This window comes from Nyctibius grandis, chromosome 6 (assembly GCF_013368605.1).
Source record: "Nyctibius grandis isolate bNycGra1 chromosome 6, bNycGra1.pri, whole genome shotgun sequence".
Lineage (NCBI taxonomy): Eukaryota > Metazoa > Chordata > Aves > Nyctibiiformes > Nyctibiidae > Nyctibius > Nyctibius grandis.
In genome coordinates this window covers 42,867,688-42,886,947 of record NC_090663.1, presented here as the reverse complement: position 1 = coordinate 42,886,947, position 19,260 = coordinate 42,867,688, and the positions used below count along the sequence as shown (strand labels likewise).

The following is a 19,260-nucleotide window of genomic DNA, read 5'->3' as shown; positions in this document are numbered from 1 at the left end:
AGGATAGGTTATGAAGAAAAAGGTAGTTGCCTAAAAATATTGAAAAAATGTTTCAGTCAAAATCAAAAGGTTTAAACTATGATGATTATAATACAAGTTCTCAGACAAACAATTAAAAGTACAATTCAGCTTTGGATGAGATGCTTGGAAATCACCAGAAATTCTGACATTTTAAAACATGTTTCCATTCAATATCAGATTAAGTACCACAGTAATGTTTTAATTCTTCAGTTAGAGATTTTTCATGCATCATATTGTCCAAATGAACTGGAAAAATTAGGAGAATACTTTCTACCACAAATTCTCATTTGTTAATATCACTATACAAGTTATAGAAGTACAGTTACAGGCCCATGTTAAAATGGCACAAAAGCAGGAGAGTCCTGAAAAAGAAGAAGAGGTTGCCTGTATATCTCAAAAGAGACAGAAAAATAATGAAAATAGAATTTCCTTTGTCATAAAGATTATGGTAAAAAGAAAAGGGAATAACATGAATTTCGTTATCATTAACAAGGGGATGTTTCAGTGAAAATATTACACTGCTATGGGATATGTATCTCCATTTTTGGAAGGTTTTAAAGGATTAGCCAGATATTAGTATTTATACAGTAAACGTGCATGTTATGTATTTCCAATTTATTTTAGGGAACACTTCAAAATGTCTCTATCAATATCTCCCCACTCTAAATGGAAATTGTTGGAGAACCTTTCCCTCCCTTAGGGCACCATGGCAGCTGTGATAAAACTCAGTGTTGAAAAGCACTCTTCCTTAATTTTGAGTGCAACAGGACTTTTCTTATGAACACTATCTATTGAATTTTCTCCCCTCTACCATTTCAGCAGAATCCAAATGATTCATTCTAAACTCAAATTTCAAGATATGTTTAATCTAGAATTATAGTGGAGAGTAGACATTAAAAGAGATACGGATTAGAATGAGAGAGTTCTAGATTTCTTTTCCCATAAGAGGATGGAAGCTATACATTCTTAGCCTTTGCTACGTGTTTTTTGAGGATTATATACTTGTGATTGTCTAGTTTTTGAGATAATTTTTTAGAATTAAAAAGAAAATAACTATATTATTAATGTTAAACCCCACCTTTTTCAAATAATCCCAGAGATGATGAGCTAAACATGGCAGTTCTACAAAGGTTTCAACTCAGAAAGGCCATGTCTAGTTTGGACACTAAGGCCATTGTACACTAAGGATGCTTTCAGCTTGTTTGCATTGCCCCCTTGCTGTATGAACTAGGGCAGGGATAGCTGTCTTGGCAACCCTGCATCCCTTCTTCCTGACTGAGCCAGGCCATGCTTAGTGCACCGCATACGGACCTTTGGATTTCAGTATTGCTTCAGATCCCACAGTGTAGATATGGTCATGGCACCCACTGTAAAAATAAAACTCCTGACTGAATTGCTTCTGAATTATTTCAACTACATATTTTCTTGAATTTACTGAAATAAAAGTTTGACCAGCCTTCAGGTAGTTTTGTTTCATTGTATCAGTTATTTAAGACTGCATTATCCTGCACAGTGCACCTGTACATTTTAATCTTCTTGTGAGTTCAGCGAGAATATTTTAAAAAAACCCCACAACTCTCCAAAATAACAATAAATGTTAAATATCTTTACAGTTTTAATCATTAATATGCTTTCCTACCTGTATTATAATGCTTGGTGCAGTAACATAAATCCTTTTCTTCTTTCAACAGAAACTGTGGCAGAGTAAGACCTTCTGCTACTTGAACTGCTCCCTTTTCTTGCCATTCAAAAATGAGATCATTCATTGTGTATCCAACTAAAAAAAAAGCGCAAATAAACTCTAAGTTAGCTGCAAGCTTTGAAAAGCAGGGACATACCATATGGTGATGACATAAGTAAATGTCATAAACAGGAGAAAATACAGGGGGTCTGCTTGTACCTGTTAACCAAAAAGTGTTATCTGCCATTCTAAACCATACTGAACTAGGAAAAAAAAAGCCAGTCTTATGCATTCTTTGAGAAATCTTAATAGTCAGGTAGTCCATTAATGGAATTAACAAAAGCATCAAAATGAGCTAAACATCCAGTTCTCTTGGGTGCCTGAGAAAATCTTACCCTCCCCAGCCCATGAAGGATAAAATAGGCCCTTCACTCTAAGATCTCTTTCTTTTATTTGAGGTGAAATAGTGGATTGACAAAGCTGTGTTTATGGATTTATGTCAATTTGAATTGTTAGGTACAAATTCTTCAAAGAGAACAATGAATGAAAATTACTGTAGGAGAGAGGTATTAGTTGAATTGGAAAAGTACTTTTCTCTGAAACTGGTACAAAACAAAGGAAAGCAATTGATTGTAATCTTCTCATATTAGCAGACTGTGACATATTATGATACTAAAAGGCATTCAGTTTTAATATTCAGATTCCTGCACTTATCCATACTTCACCTTAAATTTCCAGTATACCACTGGTGTTTTATTCCAATTTTTTTCTGAATAAATTTTATCTCGTTATGACAACTGGAAAAAAAATAAAAGGCTTCCTATTCTCATTCACGTTTGATTAAAACTTTCTCAGAATCTAACAGATTTTGACAAAGTGAGATTTTACGACTGAAATCTAAACCTAGATGGCTTCTATTGTTGTAATGACTTGAACAAGGGTACACTTGAGCCACATAGAATAGCTTGAACCAGAAGGAAAAGGGAGTAATTTTCACACATCTAAATTATATAGCTTTCATTCATCCATTTTGTTTCATTGCAATATTTCCTTTCTGCTTTAGTCTAATGCTAATGAGCTGTTGAGAATAACCTACTGATAACTGGAAATATGTTTTGACCTTTCAGTAACAAATTACTGTTCAAAGTATATTATTCAGAACTTTCTAAATGTAACTGCCTGTAAATACTGAAACTTTGAGTTCCAGTGAAGGAAATAACCTCTTTGGTATGTGGGCATAAATCTTTCCCCTGTTATACTCAGTGACTTCATTACTCTCTGAATACATCTAAAAAGGCTGTTCAGTCATAATGCCCTGATATGCTAACCTCAAATCTGAGACACTTCATCCTTTCTGATCTGTCTGTGTTGAATGCACCTATAAGCAAAGAATTGGTGATTATAAATTTAAAACTGTTTTCAGCACCTCTCCTTGCTTCTAGATTCTTTATGTTTCTTTTGGGGAGTACCTTTATACACAGGCACTCAGGCTGACTGCCAGTTTACTTTGGTATTTTTCTGGGGGCTGGATAAATATGCTAAAATATGCTATAAATGTGCTACCATATGCTTTCAAATAAGTATTTAGTTAAGATCAGACATTACTCAAGTCATTACAAGCATACTTTAACTGTGCAAGGAAACACTTGTTTTTCTGTCTTCTCGAATGCGTGACATTCTACAAACTGTCTTAAAATTCACTATTAAATGCCATAAACTATGAAAAATCAGAACTATAGCTCTTATCAAACTCTGCATGAATTCAGATAAAAAGTAGTTGTGTGTAAAGCAGATTATAATTTGAAGCATGTAGATTATGGCCAGAAGTGATATCACCTGAATAAAACTTACTGAACTGACAAGAAACAACTGCTGTGTCAAAATGTATTTCACTAAATCAGATTAATTAATCTCTATATGAGCTTTTAATTTTTATTATCTACCCTGTCCACTAATTCTTCTATAGTGCAATCTATTAAAAATAATAGCAGTATATGCAAAATGCTGATGTAGTAATTGATTTTTATCATGTTTACATTTTAAATATCCAAATATAGCTTTAGCATTCAATACAGTAACTTCAGTTTTGTAAGTAAAGACCATATTTATAAAGTAAAGGTCTCTTAAAATATAGATGATCTTAATGGAGATGTGAGTTTATGTTATAGAAAAGAAATTTAAATAGTATAATATAGATAATATTTTCACTAGATATATTAAATTAAATCAGATTAGTCTCTACTAAATTTATGGCCTTTATTAAATGTGAAATACATGGCCAAATCAAATGTGCCTATTGAACTAGGGAAATCTAAAATCTTGTAATAGTCCTGTAATTGGGGAAGTGAGAAAACATAAATTATTTAAGCATATTGAACTATTTGATAACACAAACTTGTCTTTAAATTTTCTTTAGTGAACCATATTAACAAGGACAGGTATTGATTTTCCAACAGAAAATATTTTGTTATTTGGTATAATTCCAAATAAACCAATAAGCTCTTTCTTTTTTCCAACTACTGTATCATTCTTTCTTCTTGGCATGGAGAAAAGGAAGAAAGACTACAGTGGAAAGTACCTAGTCACTTCCAGAAATAAAGCAGAATCAGAGAATTTGCAAGAACAAACTGCAGCTCATATCCTAGGCCCATCCCAGGATATTCTATACACAAAAGTGCTAAAACCCCCATTGTTCTTGGCCAGAATTTTTTCAGGAGGAACAGCAATACTAATAGAGCTAACTGAATTTCCTTAATGTCTCAAAAAAAAAGAAAATATTTTTGTTTTTTAATTAATTTTATGAAGAAGACCTGCTGAATAGCACAGTGCTTAACACTTAGAATGCCCATGGTATTGTGTGCACTGTGTATAAAGGGAAAAAGGCATTTCTATAGAAATGTCCCTTTAAAACAGTCAGTGGTTACCATACTGTAGTATATATACTATTACAGTTTAGATGTATGGTATTATATACGCAACGAGCCTAAAAATCTGTCCTCCAGCACCCTAATTTTGGGAGCTCTGCTGATTAATGTAATTAGTGTTCCTTATTGAAGTGACTGGGCTCCCAACATCATAAGAAGACATCATGGCAGATTTTGAAATTACCTTGAGGTTCAGTCCCAGCAACAAAGTAGAGACTGAAGATCCTGATATGGATAAGACACCACATTTCTTAGTGCCATCAATGGGGGAGTGTGTGGGAGGGGTGTGTAGGCGTGTGTGTGTGTGTAAGTGCTCAGCAAGTAGCAGAAGCATAGGGAGCTTTGTTAATGAAAATTTTGACACCTCAAGGGCAGAGTGTTATTTTTTAGGTTTAGCATCCTAGAATTGTCAGTCATAAAAGTTTACAGTATTAGAATTGTATGGATATCTTTAAAATCCTGATGTAACTGCCTGAATTCAGTGGGACTATGTACATCATTCATGCATATGTATTTGCAGTACTGAGGACTACATTTGCGAAATGGAAATGATTAGATGCTGCAACAAAAAAGATCTCTACTAAAATGCATTTACCTTACTCATCTAGATGAAAAAAGTACACTCGGCCATCCACTACTGAAATGAGTTTTACAGGAACAGAAATGAAAACAAGTAAATTATTTCACTGTCTGTGTAAGATTAGTGACTGATTATCTGAGGAAAGACAGATAAGTGAGTAATGGTGCTCTTTGTGTTTCAGGTTTATGCAGCGCCAGTCAACCTAACTGATCAAGCTCGTGATTAAAGCTGAGTGTTCCCGAGACACAGCTGCAATTAAAAATAATTGATCTGAATGCAGTAGTACCCAAATAGTAAAATTCAATCTTTGTGTGGTCTCTCAAATTTTGCTTTGGTGTTCTTGAATAATGGCACCACTAGCAGAAAGGGCTAATTTGTTGGCTAGATGCATGCAGAAACAGTCCATGTAGAATATCTTAGGAACGGATTATTCTACCAATTATTGATAAATATATTGCATATTCAGTCCAGTGCATTAATTTTTCATGAAATAATCAGAAGACATGATAATCAAAATAAAGCAGAACTTTTTAAACTAAATTCTAGAAATACTAAACCTGAAGTCCACCTGAGCTTTTGTCTCCTACTTGGGTGCTTGTGTTACTTGATCAATAAATGTGTATTGTCTTCAAAGCAATTTAAAGAAAATCATTCAGTAACATAACTTTAAAAGTCTAAATTCTTGTTGCTGATATTGGTCTGCTGTCAATGATTAGAGACACACTGTGTATATTTTCCAAATGGCCTATGTGGTAAAATATCTGAGAAGCTGTATTCCATTACATGGTTATCACTGTGCAAATGGAGCAGGAAAGAACGGTTATATGATCAGATCACCTTCTTAGCAAACTGTGGGCTTGAAATGTGAAGACTTTATTCTGAACAGATGTGCGGTTACAAGTACAAACTTGCACTATATGTCTTCTATTGTTAAATATGTTCTCCAGCTTGTAAGAACTGCACTGTCATTAGTAGTTATAAAGAACAAGACATTTGTCTTCAGGGATTCTAAGCAATAAGGAAGATAAAGGCGTCTTTATTGTGCTATTAGGTCCATAAATACTGAAACCACAGAAACTAGCTGGCAGGAGAGTTGTCACAATCTAGGACCCTGAATTTGAGGAAATAGAGGAACCAACTCTCAGCACGGTTTAAAGCTGGGCTGGCTATTAAACCTGTGGCAGACGCTCTCTGTTAACCCTCTCCCCCCACCCCCCCCACTCCCCCCCCCCCAAAGGAAAAGGGAAAAGGGAGAGAGACTTACAGGTTGGAAAGTTAAAACAGTTTTAATAAACTATAGTAATGAAAAAAAGTATAATAAGAATAATAGAAATAATCAAATATATACAAATATATACAAAACCAAGACCGAGAGCTTGGAAATCTTCCTCAGGTAGAGTTGCTCCCCCCAGCACAGGCAGAGTGGAAAATGCAGTAGCTCCCCTGCCATCACACCTGCAGGCTTTTAACTGGAAAATTGGCAAAGCTGGTACCAATCAGTGGGAGACAGGAGGGCCCCTCCCTCCTGGGCCCCACCTCCAGGAGGCAGTGGGTTAGTGATAAATAGGAAAGTGAGAATGACATGTATGGGATGGAATGCCTCATTGGTCAATCCTGGGTCACCTGCCCTGTCTGCTCCTCCCTGCAGCTGCGACCCCCCTTTGGCTCTTCACTCATAAGCAGTGAGGAATTTAGCAGTGACCTTGGTTTCTCCAAGACTAATTGGCCTGGTTTGGGCCAAACCAGGACAATGTCATACAATGAGGAATCATGTCCCTTGCACTTTTTCAAGTTCAGATTCACACCTATAGAAACCCTGTCTCCCTGATGATACCTGTTTCTAGAGTCTCCTCCTTACATTTGCTATGCCATGGAAGCCCATGACAAATGCTAATGCGGTGATGAGTTTTGCAGTTTATTTATAATTTTTTGGGTTTGCAAAAATAGCAAAGACAATGTTTAATCACATTTCTTATGCTTCTAATGTTTCTATCAGGAGGGCATTGTATTTTGTCTAGGAAAATAATTTCAGTGGCATTCTACTTAACTCTAAGAGTATAGAAAGAGATGATCCAAAGCCAAATCAGAAGAGTGCTTTTATAAACTACACATAACTTTAAATGTTTATTAACTCTGCTTATAGATGTATGGAGCTTATTCTGTAGTGGACATAAGGGTTTAGCTCTTGAGTCCTGACTTTTGGAATAAGACTTGAGTGTAAGATGTTTTATCTCTGTGCCTTGCTTTCATTGTATTCTGCTTTCCATAGTAAATGTAGTGTGCACACCTGAGGGGAGTCCCATTCTATGTGTTTGGAAGAGAAACTGTGAACCTATTTCTGAGCACATCTGTCTTTCAGGGTAAACTATTGCTACGTAATGGTTATTCCTATTCTTTGTAAATTCTTGCTGTTCAGTGTTACTATATTATCTCTCTTTCTGTTGCTTTGTGAGCAGAACATGAATTTCTCTTACTCATTCAGATCATGGAAGGAGGGGCTGGCCACTTGGGAGGAATATAAGTCTGTTGTCAGAGGATGTAGGGAGGCAACTAGGAAAGCTAAGGCCTCCTTGGAATTAAACCTTGCAAGAGAGGTCAAGGACAACAGAAAGGGCTTCTTCAAATACATTGCAGGTAAAGCCAACACTAGAGGCAATGTAGGCCCACTGATGAATGAGGTGGGGGCCCTGGAGACAGAGGATAAAAAGAAGGCGGAGTTACTGAATGCCTTCTTTGCCTCTGTCTATACTCTTGGAGGCTGTCCTGAGGAGCCCCGGACCACTGAGGCCCCAGAAGAAGTCAGGATAGAGGAGGAATCTGTCTTAGTAGATGAGGGCTGGGTCAGGGACCAATTAAGCAACCTGGACATCCATAAATCCATGGGCCCTGATGGGATGAACCCGCGGGTGCTGAGGGAGCTGGCGGAAGTCATTGCTAGGCCACTCTCCATCATCTTTGCTAAGTCGTGGGCAACGGGAGAGGTGCCTGAGGACTGGAGGAAAGCGAATGTCACTCCAGTCTTCAAAAAGGGCAAGAAGGAGGAGCCGGGTAACTATAGACCGGTCAGCCTCACCTCCATCCCTGGAAAGGTGATGGAACAACGTGTCCTTGGTGCTGTCTCTAGGCACATCAAGGATAAGGGGATCATTAGGGGCACTCAGCATGGCTTCACCAACGGGAAGTCATGCTCAACCAACTTGATAGCCTTTTATGAGGACGTAACCCGGTGGATAGATGATGGTAAAGCTGTGGATGTGGTCTATCTCGATTTCAGTAAAGCGTTTGACATGGTCTCCCACAGCATCCTCGCAGCTAAACTGGGGAAGTGTGGTCTGGATGATCGGATAGTGAGGTGGATTGTGAACTGGTTGAAGGAAAGAAGCCAGAGAGTGGTGGTCAATGGGACAAAGTCCAGTTGGAGGTCTGTGTCTAGCGGAGTCCCTCAAGGGTCGGTACTGGGACCGGTTCTATTCAATATATTCATTAATGACTTGGATGAGGGATTAGAGTGCGCTGTCAGCAAGTTCGCTGATGACACAAAACTGTGAGGAGTGGCTGACGTGCCGGAAGGCTGCGCAGCCATTCAGAGGGACGTGGACAGGCTGGAGAGTTGGGCGGGGAGAAATTTAATGAAATATAACAAGGGCAAGTGTAGAGTCCTGCATCTGGGCAAGAACAACGCCATGTACCAGTACAAGTTGGGGGCAGAGCTGTTGGAGAGCAGCGTAGGGGAAAGGGACCTGGGGGTCCTAGTGGACAGCAGGATGACCATGAGCCAGCAGTGTGCCCTTGTGGCCAAGAAGGCCAATGGCATCCTGGGGTGTATTAGAAGGGCTGTGGTCAGCAGGTCGAGAGAGGTTCTCCTCCCCCTCTACTCTGCCCTGGTGAGGCCGCATCTGGAGTATTGTGTCCAGTTCTGGGCCCCTCAGTTCAAGAAGGACAGGAGACTGCTAGAGAGAGTCCAGCGCAGAGCCACGAAGATGATTAAGGGGGTGGAACATCTCCCTTATGAGGAGAGGCTGAGGGAGCTGGGTTTCTTTAGCTTGGAGAAGAGGAGACTGAGGGGTGACCTCATTAATGTTTATAAATATGGAAAGGGCAAGTGTCATGAGGATGGAGCCAGGCTCTTCTCAGTGACATCCCTTGACAGGACAAGGGGCAATGGGTGCAAGCTGGAACACAGGAGGTTCCGCATAAATATGAGGAAAAACTTCTTTACGGTGAGGGTGACCGAACACTGGAACAGGCTGCCCAGAGAGGTTGTGGAGTCTCCTTCTCCAGACATTCAAAACCCGCCTGGACGCGTTCCTGTGTGATATGGTCTAGGCAATCCTGCCCCGGCAGGGGGACTGGACTAGATGATCTTTCGAGGTCCCTTCCAATCCCTAACATTCTGTGATTCTGTGATTCTGTGATTCGCATTTGCTGTAGCCCAACATGATATTCAGCCTCTCACTAAAACGGAATTTTTCTTTTTTGACTATGAGGTGGTCTTGGTAACTATTATAAATTGCTACCAGAAATTTTTATTACTGGTGATTGGGAAACACAGTGTTATGAAGGGAAGTCCTAGTGGCTACATTTTAGTGACAGTCAGTCACTGGCCTGGTTAGTGTACGAGGGTGCAGCTCACTTTTTCATTGACGGCGGAAAAAATGACCCTTTTATAATACAGAAATAGCTGAAAGCAATGGAGGCTGTTGTCTAGTGTAGTGCTCTGCAGGACCAGGCCAACCTAAACTAAATCAAGTGGATTAGTACGGACTTCTGTCACTGAAATGCAGTGTGCTAGGGTTCGGTTTTGCAGGGTGTAAATGCACGAAGGTTGAGAGAGGAAGTAGAGATGCCAAGTTTTGTATGTTATGGGACACAAACCAGCTGCTGTGGCTGAAGTAGAGTGCAGTTTGCAATGTATTTGTTACTGTCTGGCTACTGTCCAGGTGTCTGCACTTACTTAATTCTATAAAGATATTATTAATCACACAAAATCTAAGTGGTGTCATCATAGAACTGGAAAGAAAGGACAGAAAACCCACATTGTTATGTGGAACAGCAGTGTTCAGAAGTTACAGGCCTGTTTAGGTTACAGTAATACTGTCTATATTAACCCAAAGTCTGAGGTCTTGCACCTCTGTAATGCAAAAGTAGACAATAAATTTTTGGTAATTATATGACAAGGCTATCCTCCCAGGAGGAGAAGGTTGCTGGAGGGAGTATTTCTCAGCAAAACTCAAGAACTGGGTGTATGCATGGCACTGTAGCCCCTCAGCAAACAGCTCTCTTTAAAGAGACAATTCATTTTTAGGAGCCTGAAGTCATTCCAGGTAATTAGTTAGTGAAGCATGTACTGGCAGACTAAGACCTCCGCCTGAGATGAATATGAAGAACTGGCAAACTAAGTAGACCTTAGAATTAACTGACAGTGTAAAGGGCCTGAAACAATTGGGAAAGTTGGATTTGGCCTGCAGAAGCTTTTCTTTAGAAAATGATCTGTCACAGAGCTGGTGATAAGTGTAAAAAAAGTGAAAGTAAAACTCTGTGTGGTCACACTTATGGATGGAGGAGGTGGAAAAGATAAGGCATTGGATGAGGAGTGGTTGTCAGGACTTGTGCCTGGAATAGTTGATGCAGGATTTTAAATATCTGGACGTCAAATAAAATGAAACTATAGTGATAGTCTATTTAATTTATCTAATCTATGCAAAACTCTTTGGCAGAAGGTAGATAAGACAGACACACTAGCCTTTAGACAGCACTGAAAATTGTCTAGCTAGAGTGAAAATTTTAAGCATGTTCAATTACAGGTTTCAGGAAAGATTCCAGGGAAAAAGAACGTGATCCTGCTGAAATATTTTTAAGTAGCAAGGGCAACTATAGTGTCCGGAAAAGAGAAAACCAAACTTTTCCCTTGGTCTCAATCATCTTTCCCAGAAAATCTTATCTTTTTGAAAATGGAGTTGCCAAGTTGTTATCAACACCCGTATAAGAGGTTCCTGAAAGAAAAGAATAGATCGTATCTGTGGGGTTTTTAACACTGTTATTAATCTTAATAATAAATATAACTTTTTCATTCATCCAATTTTGAAAGTATAGGAACAAAGCTCACCTTAAACAAATAGTGTTCCATTCAACCTACATCAGTCCGCATAACTCTATAGAACTTAACTCTATAGAACTTATTGGAACCAAGCTATTTGTATCAGTTGTCTACATGCATGCTAAGAATGTGAAGATTTTATTTTAGCTAATTCAATATCATCTGTAGGGATTAAAAGCCCATAATCTCACAGGCAAGACAGTGGACATTCAACAAGTTTGTACTGAAGAATTATTGAAGTGTCTTGAAAGTATTAATGTCTCTTCTCCAGGCTACTGAAGGACTACATCATTACAGAAAAACAGGGTTTGTTATTCAAGGCAAGCAATTCCCTTGAACCTTCAGGCACTCCACACCTTTGAAACACAATTGTTTTGGCAATTCCAAGGTACCCTTTTTTAATTCTGTTGGCACAGTCTTATTTGCTAAGTTCTTTCCTTTTAACCACCCTTAGAGTACTATTCCAAGCCATAAGGAATAAATTTTTTGAACAAACTTGTGATCCAGCTGAATACCAATATATCTTGTAAATTTTCTACTCTTTCTGTTTTATTCCAGGAAGGCCATACTTCTCATGTCATCTTACAACACCTACAGGCATATTAAAACCTCTTTTCCTCTTGTTCAATAAACAAACACATGAATGGCATGAAACAACTAAGCTGAATATCTAGCATTTTTGTACAAGAGAGTTTGGTTCCACTACAGAATTTAGTTTATAGTTCTTTTATCCCAGTGATTTATCTAAATTCCGTTCTTATTTCTTTAATGTTTAATAAGGTACAAGTCCAGGAGTAACATTGGATCTATTAAGCAAACCAAGCAGTTTTTTAGGTATCCAGCTGAGGCAAGGACTACAGTCATGTTGACTAGAGTTATTTCACTACTCTTCTGTTAGGCATCCCAACAGTGTGCCTCCAGGATAGGCTGCCTGCACATTACTGTTCCTAAGAACATGGCAGAAGTTTGAATTGTGCCCTGAATTCCAAGCACCATAGCAGGGGGAAGATCTGACAGAGCTAACAAATCTGGTTTTGGCTGGAGGTTAGAATAAATTCTTCTAATACACATTACACACTAAAAATACTAGCTTCAGAAATCTGCTGTGATGCATTTCAAAGATAAATTTATGGCGGAACTCCAAGAAAGCAGGATTTTATTCTATGTACTTCTAAGCCACTTTGCAAAGGGTCTGCCCCTTGCACTGCCCTCTAAGTTGTTCTGATGGAATCTCTCCCTCGGGAGTTACAGTTTTATCCTTATTAGCCCAAATTTCAGAGAAGAATAACATTTTGGGTCCAGCCCTCTACCATGTCTCTCAAACCTAATATTCCTTGCTGAAGCCTATAGATTTTCAGCATTCACTTTTATATTAGTTTCTGTGGGTTCAGCAGCAGTTGTACAGTTACTACTGCCCTTTCATCCTGTGTTGGTCGGGAGCTGAAGACTACAGATATTTAACTCTTTGTAGCTGTGTGTCAGGTCTCACTTCAGGTATACACAGTGGGCTGAGCCCACCGGTCTGCAGAGTGGAAACTATAGGATGAGTTGTTGACAACTTCTGTGCTACTGAAATGTAAAGGAGAGAAGAGGTATGCTTTCCACAAGTTCAGGCACAGGTAGGCATTGACCTAGTGTGTCCATAATTACTGTCACTCAGGTAGACACCTGAGGTTCCCTGGCAGATAAGAAATACACTCCAGTTCTATTATCTTCCTTATGGTGTCTTTGTGCTGTTGCGGGAAAGGAACAATGCGCACATCACTTTCTGTAATGCAGTAGCCAGTACTGCTGTAGCCTGCTTACAGATCTTTCCATTTGCACAATCTCCAATTTAGAGACTGGGAGGAAAGAAATTGTACTGTTCAGGTAACAGCATCATGTAGTACGGAGTGAATTTTCTCTAAAAATCCAAAAGACAGGAGGATGATTGCTTAGAAAGACTAAAAAGCCTCCATAAATCAAAAGGGGAAAAAAAGCATCAAAATAAAATTATGAGGTGAGCAGGTGCTTTCTCCCTTACATATGTTGCTTTTCATAATATATATCTTCTTTTGTAACTGAGTTAGTCTTTTCACTATTCTTCGAAAATTCAGGAATGTTGAATGTCACAAAGTTATAATTGTAATATATGAATAAAGGAATGCTGTGAGATAAAAGTGAAACTTAAAAAAGAGAGAGACAACAAGCTCTAGCAGATGAAAGAAAACCATTTCTTTGCTGGGAGACAGGCCACAGAAATTAATATGTATCTAGCTGACATTTCTTTGTATCTTATTCAGCAGAATAAAACTAAAATTATCTCATATGCCTACAGGCCGCCCTGGTGTAAGGCATAGAAATGTAGAAGGGATTATTTTATATGTGCATTTTTGTTTGTTTCCTTTCTAAGATACAAAAGCAGCTCATTCTAGTTGCTAAGAAATCATTTGGTAAAACAAATCCTTTAAAAATAGAAGACATTTTCCATTCAAATACTTTTCAGACACTTCATGATATAAGTAAAGTACTTGAACCAGGGCAAATCCAGCTGCTTAGACTGACCCTAGAAAAAACTTTACATGACATGGCTAACAATAAAAGTATCATTTGGAAAGAAAAGCTATACATGAATCTTCCTCATAGAGATTTCTATGCTGGAGCAACAATATCAATATTGAAGGAAAGTATCTAGTACTAAACGAAATTATTATTTTATAGCAGAGGTAAAACCTGCGATGTGTCCTTTATAAATAACTGTCAGTCTTTCTTTGCAGCTTGGTGGTAAGATGAATAAGAAAGAGTGATTTGTTAGAAACAGTCTAATTTGCTTAGCGACATATGCAGGAGCAAGGCTTGCAAGATCAGATACAATCTAAAGAAACTGTGAGATAAATGGGTCTTGTAAAGTCATAATGGTGCGATGTCCTGCCTAACTTGGTACTCAGTGGAAAGAAGCAGCAAGGATCATCACTTTAAAAAGATACATCTGGAAGCATGGCTGATGCTGTTTCGCTCCTGCAACCACTTTGGTTTTTATAACACAGCCTGATGATCAGATCATTGACTTATGACATGAGTGGACTGTGTTCTCAGTTTTGAAACCCCACATCTTCCACTTCCTCAGACAGCATGTTAACCACCAGGGTTAGTGCTTTGATCCCCCTGTTTAGGCTGTCTCACTGGGCACCAAAATATGTAAGCCAGACAGCCCCCAGAGAGCATGATGTTGTGACCTAGAAATGAGAGATACTAGGATGGATTCAGGCTCTCAGGGTGATGTCAGTTCTTACCTGAGGAGATTTTATATGAAGCCTGGGATATGCTAAATGCACCCACCCTCCTTTTTTCTTCTATAATTTTAAAGAGAACTGGATGCCTGTTCTTAGCCAAAGACTCTGGAATTTGAACGTTTCTGCTTACCTTTTTCTAAGTTTTGGAAATTGGTCAGAGTTTGGACTCATATAAAACATTTTTTTTTACCTAGGTACTCTCCTGTCCAGCATATAGATATTTTTGTAACTCCTCCGAGGTGTCTATTTCCCCTCCTGTACTTCCTGTATAGAGAAACTGGGTTTGAGCAGGTGACTTCCTGCTCTTGAAGGTCTAGGAGCTTGGAAATTATGTCACTGTGCCTGTCTTCTTTGGATCTGTCCCAAGCAATTTCTCTCAGTTTCAGGGAACTGCTGTCTTGTTCTTGCAAACCTAACTTGTTATTCTGCTATCAGACATGTAGGTACAGTCAGAGCTCCCACATGCTGCAAAATTTTCTGCCTTAGGCAGCTACTTTGGCCGTAGTCTCTATTTTTCAGTGTCTGGAGTTACAGGTAAAACAGATTTAAACACAGTGATATGGGGAAAAGTTTATTACTTGTAACTTCCTTATGAAATCAAATTTGATCTTTCTCTGTAACTAGAAGTTTTGGAAGCACTCATTTGTATTTTGTTCAGCTCTTTTGTGAACATTGCCTCTCTCTACCATGTGAATGTGCAGCAGGGAATTTACTCCCACTGAACTGAATGATTAAAAACAAGACTTCAGTGAAAAATGTTCTGCTGGAAAATACAGTAGAACATCTACAGTGCTATTGAACTAATAAGTATGGCTTTCCTATGGTTCAGTTTGTGGGAATTGTGAGCTCCTGAAAGGTTTCTATAAAGCAAAACAGATGCCTGTTTGTTCAAGAATGCTCAGTTGTTCTATGACCTGCCCTCACAAGGGCTGAAGGAGAGGAAAAATACAGTTGAGTTTTATGAATTTGTTAAAGCAACAATTTCATAACTGTTTAAACAAATTTTTTTAAATTATGCCTTTCGCTTGTTCAGTTAGATACTATGATACTTTGTTTAAAGTATAATTGTATATAGTGAGTATACCTGCCATCTGTATGTACTCCGATACAACTGCCTCATATTTACCTTTTATTTAGTCACATTAATTATAAAGGTGACATAGGTTATTAGTAGGATTATACACTTGGGTTAACTGTGGAGTTTTGCCTAAATGCTGAATATGTAATGCCCTAAATTCCTTGACTTTTGCAGCAAATAACTATCTCTCAATTTTAGTCAAGAAAATTTCTGCTGTCAGATTCAGCCATTGCCCTCATATTGAAAGCCTGCTTTATGATATTACCATCTGTCCATTGTAATGAAAGATAGATCTGGCTTTCATACTCACCCTGCAATTTTTTGTAAAAGCATACCATTACCCATACAACAGTTCTGACATACTGACTGATAAATAATTACCTCCCCCTTCTCTTAGATGCTCCTTTGTTCCAGTAAAACAAAAAAAAACCCAAACAAGAAATACTTCAATCAAATTACGTATGTTGTGTTTCTGATCTATAATATATTTCAAATAATCTAATGTTCATTCTATATGCAGAAAACTATTTTCTGAAATATTTTACTTATTGACCCTAAAACTGTAAATCTAAATATGACATTAAGTTGGGTACTTATTTATCTGGTTTTCCCCTTTCTTAATTTTCACAAACTTCATATTGCTGAAATCTTTTAAAGACTTCTTTACTTTATTTTGGTTTTGTTATTCACATCATTAAGAGGATTTTTCTGCTAGGAATCTCTTCCAAAGTCCTCTCATTTTAAGGGGAAAAGGCAATTCCCAAATACTTCATATCACAAAGAAAATGAGAATTTAATGCATATCTGTGCCTTCCTCCTCACATATTCTGTGTTAGCTCATATCATAGCATCAGACAGAACCCGTGGTTTTGGCTTTTTGCCTGTTTGTGTGTGCCTTGAAATGGCACAGCTGCTGTATACTTTCCATCCTCTTTTATGTTCTAAGCAAGATATCAAGGGAGATAAGTACACTATATGATGGGTTGAGTTAACAAATGCTAATTTTATTTCACATAAAAAGTATTGTTGTTAACTGAAAGATAATTCTGCAAAGAAGCCTATCTTGTCTAAGCTGGTTTTACCTTCTCTGCTCTCCTCAGAGTATATGTGTATAATGCAGATAGGGCTTTATGAAGATAATATTTAAAACACATGGAGTTGTAATTTCGCTTTTTCCATTGAAATTCTAGTGTAACACCAGGTTTGGTCAAACTGTCAGACCTCCTCTGTGCTAGAAAGCTATCAGGTCTTTTTTTCTTTCTAGAAGGACTCCTTGTATGGACTTCTTCCTCCTCATAACGCAGGGGTTCTACAGCCCTTCCCAAGATTTTCTGGGGGGTGTTCCAGTGATCCAAGGTGCTGCCCCAGTTGAGGGGATGAGGGTTGTGTAAGTGACATACCCAATGTAGGTAATTGGGCATATACATATATACATATATACATATACATGGTGTGCAATCTTCCACAGTTCTTCCTTGTAGTAAACCCTTTCCCTGATCCCTTCTAGGATGATTAAGTAAAAACTACAGACATGTAGCTATAACATGTAGGCATGTTGAAGAGCTAGGGCAGGAATCTGAAGAGCAGGGACTCAGTATATATCATATTGTTTCCAGCTTTTAAGCACACTGTGTTATCAATTTCAGGATAGTCACATAAATCACTCCCTTAAGTTATTCTTATGTTTCCTTTATGCTCTTCCATATTACTGTCCCCCTGTACGTGTGAACACAGGGAAGAATTAATGGTGAATCCCTATACGCATAAATTTTGCTTAAAGGTAAACTGGCACTGAGTGCTTAAGTTTAGTAGTAACTTTAGTTTTACACAAAACTGTTGATTATCAGTACAAACAAGGATGAAGGAATCTCTTCCTTTGAAAATCATGTATCTTTCACAGATTCTTTTGGTAATATAGAGGATTCTTTTTTTTGAAAATATGTTCTTGTACCACTACAAAAGGTCTTTCTACCTCCTGCATAGCTGTTGTAATCCCTACAAAAGTATTTATAGGATAATACATTACTGAAACTTACAGCTTTCCAGCTGCATTATACATGTTTGCACATCCATTGGAAAATTTTTGAGATCCATCGGACAGGACAGTATTAAAGTCAATCTGAAAGAACACAAAAAAAAAGTGTTAAAAATATACCACAAAAATGTCATAGAACTGCATGGAAGAATGCATGAAAACACTGGAAGTCATTAGAAATAGAAGAAAATATGTTTTTTCATTAGAAAGCTCTCAAAAGAGATGTATATTAGCTGAACCCATTTCACTCGCTCAGCCTAGTATGACAACATGGAAAAAAATTATTACAGACTTTCAGAAAATCACGTTTTTCAGTAGGGTTGCCTAACTTTATGGGAAGTCTAAAGGAATGCTAGAGCAGCATGCTTTTTTTGTGCTACAGCAGAATTATTGTACTGTAACAGTATTTCAAACCCTTGACATAAAATTTGTCCAGATTTGCAAGAATTTCATAACAGATGTCAGCTACAAATCATGGTGGCAAAGTAATTTATGTGTTATTGTCCTAAAATAAGGTGCTTAAATTGTCAACAAAAAGGTTTAAGATAACATTTTGATATTGATGGTAGACTGAAATATGCCTATAATTTTAAGCTGCAGCTGTTTGACGTTAGTCCTGATACTTCCTGTGAAATACTTTGCAACCTATAGGCAAAAGAGACATTTTTACATTTTGTATCAATACAATAACTTATCTTTAGAGTGATACTTCTCAGAGGAATTAGAAAGAAGAATATAAGAGGTAAAGGCATATGAATAGTGTGGCCAGCAGGACTAGGGAAGTGATCGTCCCCCTGTACTCGGCACTGGTGAGGCCGCACCTCGAATACTGTGTTCAGTTTTGGGCCCCTCACTACAAGAAAGACATTGAGGTGCTGGAGTGAGTCCAGAGAAGGGCAACAAAGCTGGTGAAGGGTCTAGAGATCAAGTCTTATGAGGAGCAGCTGAGGGAAGTGGGATTGTTTAGCCTGGAGAAAAGAAGGCTCAGGGGAAACCTTATCACTCTCTACAAGTATCTGAAAGGAGGCTGTAGTGGGGTGGGTGTTGGTCTCTTCTCCCAAGTAACAAGTGGTAGGATGAAAGGAAACTGTCTCAATTTGCACCAGGGGAGGTTTAGATTGGATATTAGGAAAGATTTTTTCACTCAAAGGGTTGTCAAGCGTGGGAACAGGGTTCCCAGGTGTCCTGGTTTGGCCCAAACCAGGCCAATTAGTCTTAGAGAAACTAAGGTCACTGCTAAATTCCTCACTGCTTACAAGTGAAGAGCCGAAGGGGGGGTCGCAGCTGCAGGGGGGAGCAGACAGGGCAGGTGACCCAAGATTGACCAACGAGGTATTCCATCCCACACACGTCATTCTCACTTTCCTATTTATCACTAACCCACTGCCTCCTGGAGGTGGGGCCCAGGAGGGAGGGGCCCTCCTGTCTCCCACTGATTGGTACCAGCTTTGCCAATTTTCCAGTTAAAAGCCTGCAGGTGTGATGGCAGGGAGAGCTACTGCATTTTCCCCTCTGCCTGTGCTGGGGGGAGCTACTGCATTTTCCCCTCTGCCTGTACTGGGGGGAGCAACT

At 38.5% G+C, this 19,260-nt stretch overlaps 1 protein-coding gene across 4 annotated transcripts in view; it reads right to left on the bottom strand.

Annotated features, from left to right (window-relative positions):
• The window catches only part of GLRA3 (glycine receptor alpha 3), a 103,191-nt gene that overhangs the window by 28,678 nt on the left and 55,253 nt on the right, over positions 1 to 19,260 (bottom strand). For all 4 annotated transcript variants that reach the window (XM_068403639.1, XM_068403640.1, XM_068403641.1 and 1 more), the window contains 2 exons: positions 17,690 to 17,772; positions 1,661 to 1,798 (listed from right to left, as the gene is read on the bottom strand). In XM_068403639.1, coding sequence (XP_068259740.1) covers positions 1,661 to 1,798; positions 17,690 to 17,772 — 221 coding nt within the window. The remainder of the gene's footprint in view (positions 1 to 1,660; positions 1,799 to 17,689; positions 17,773 to 19,260) is intronic.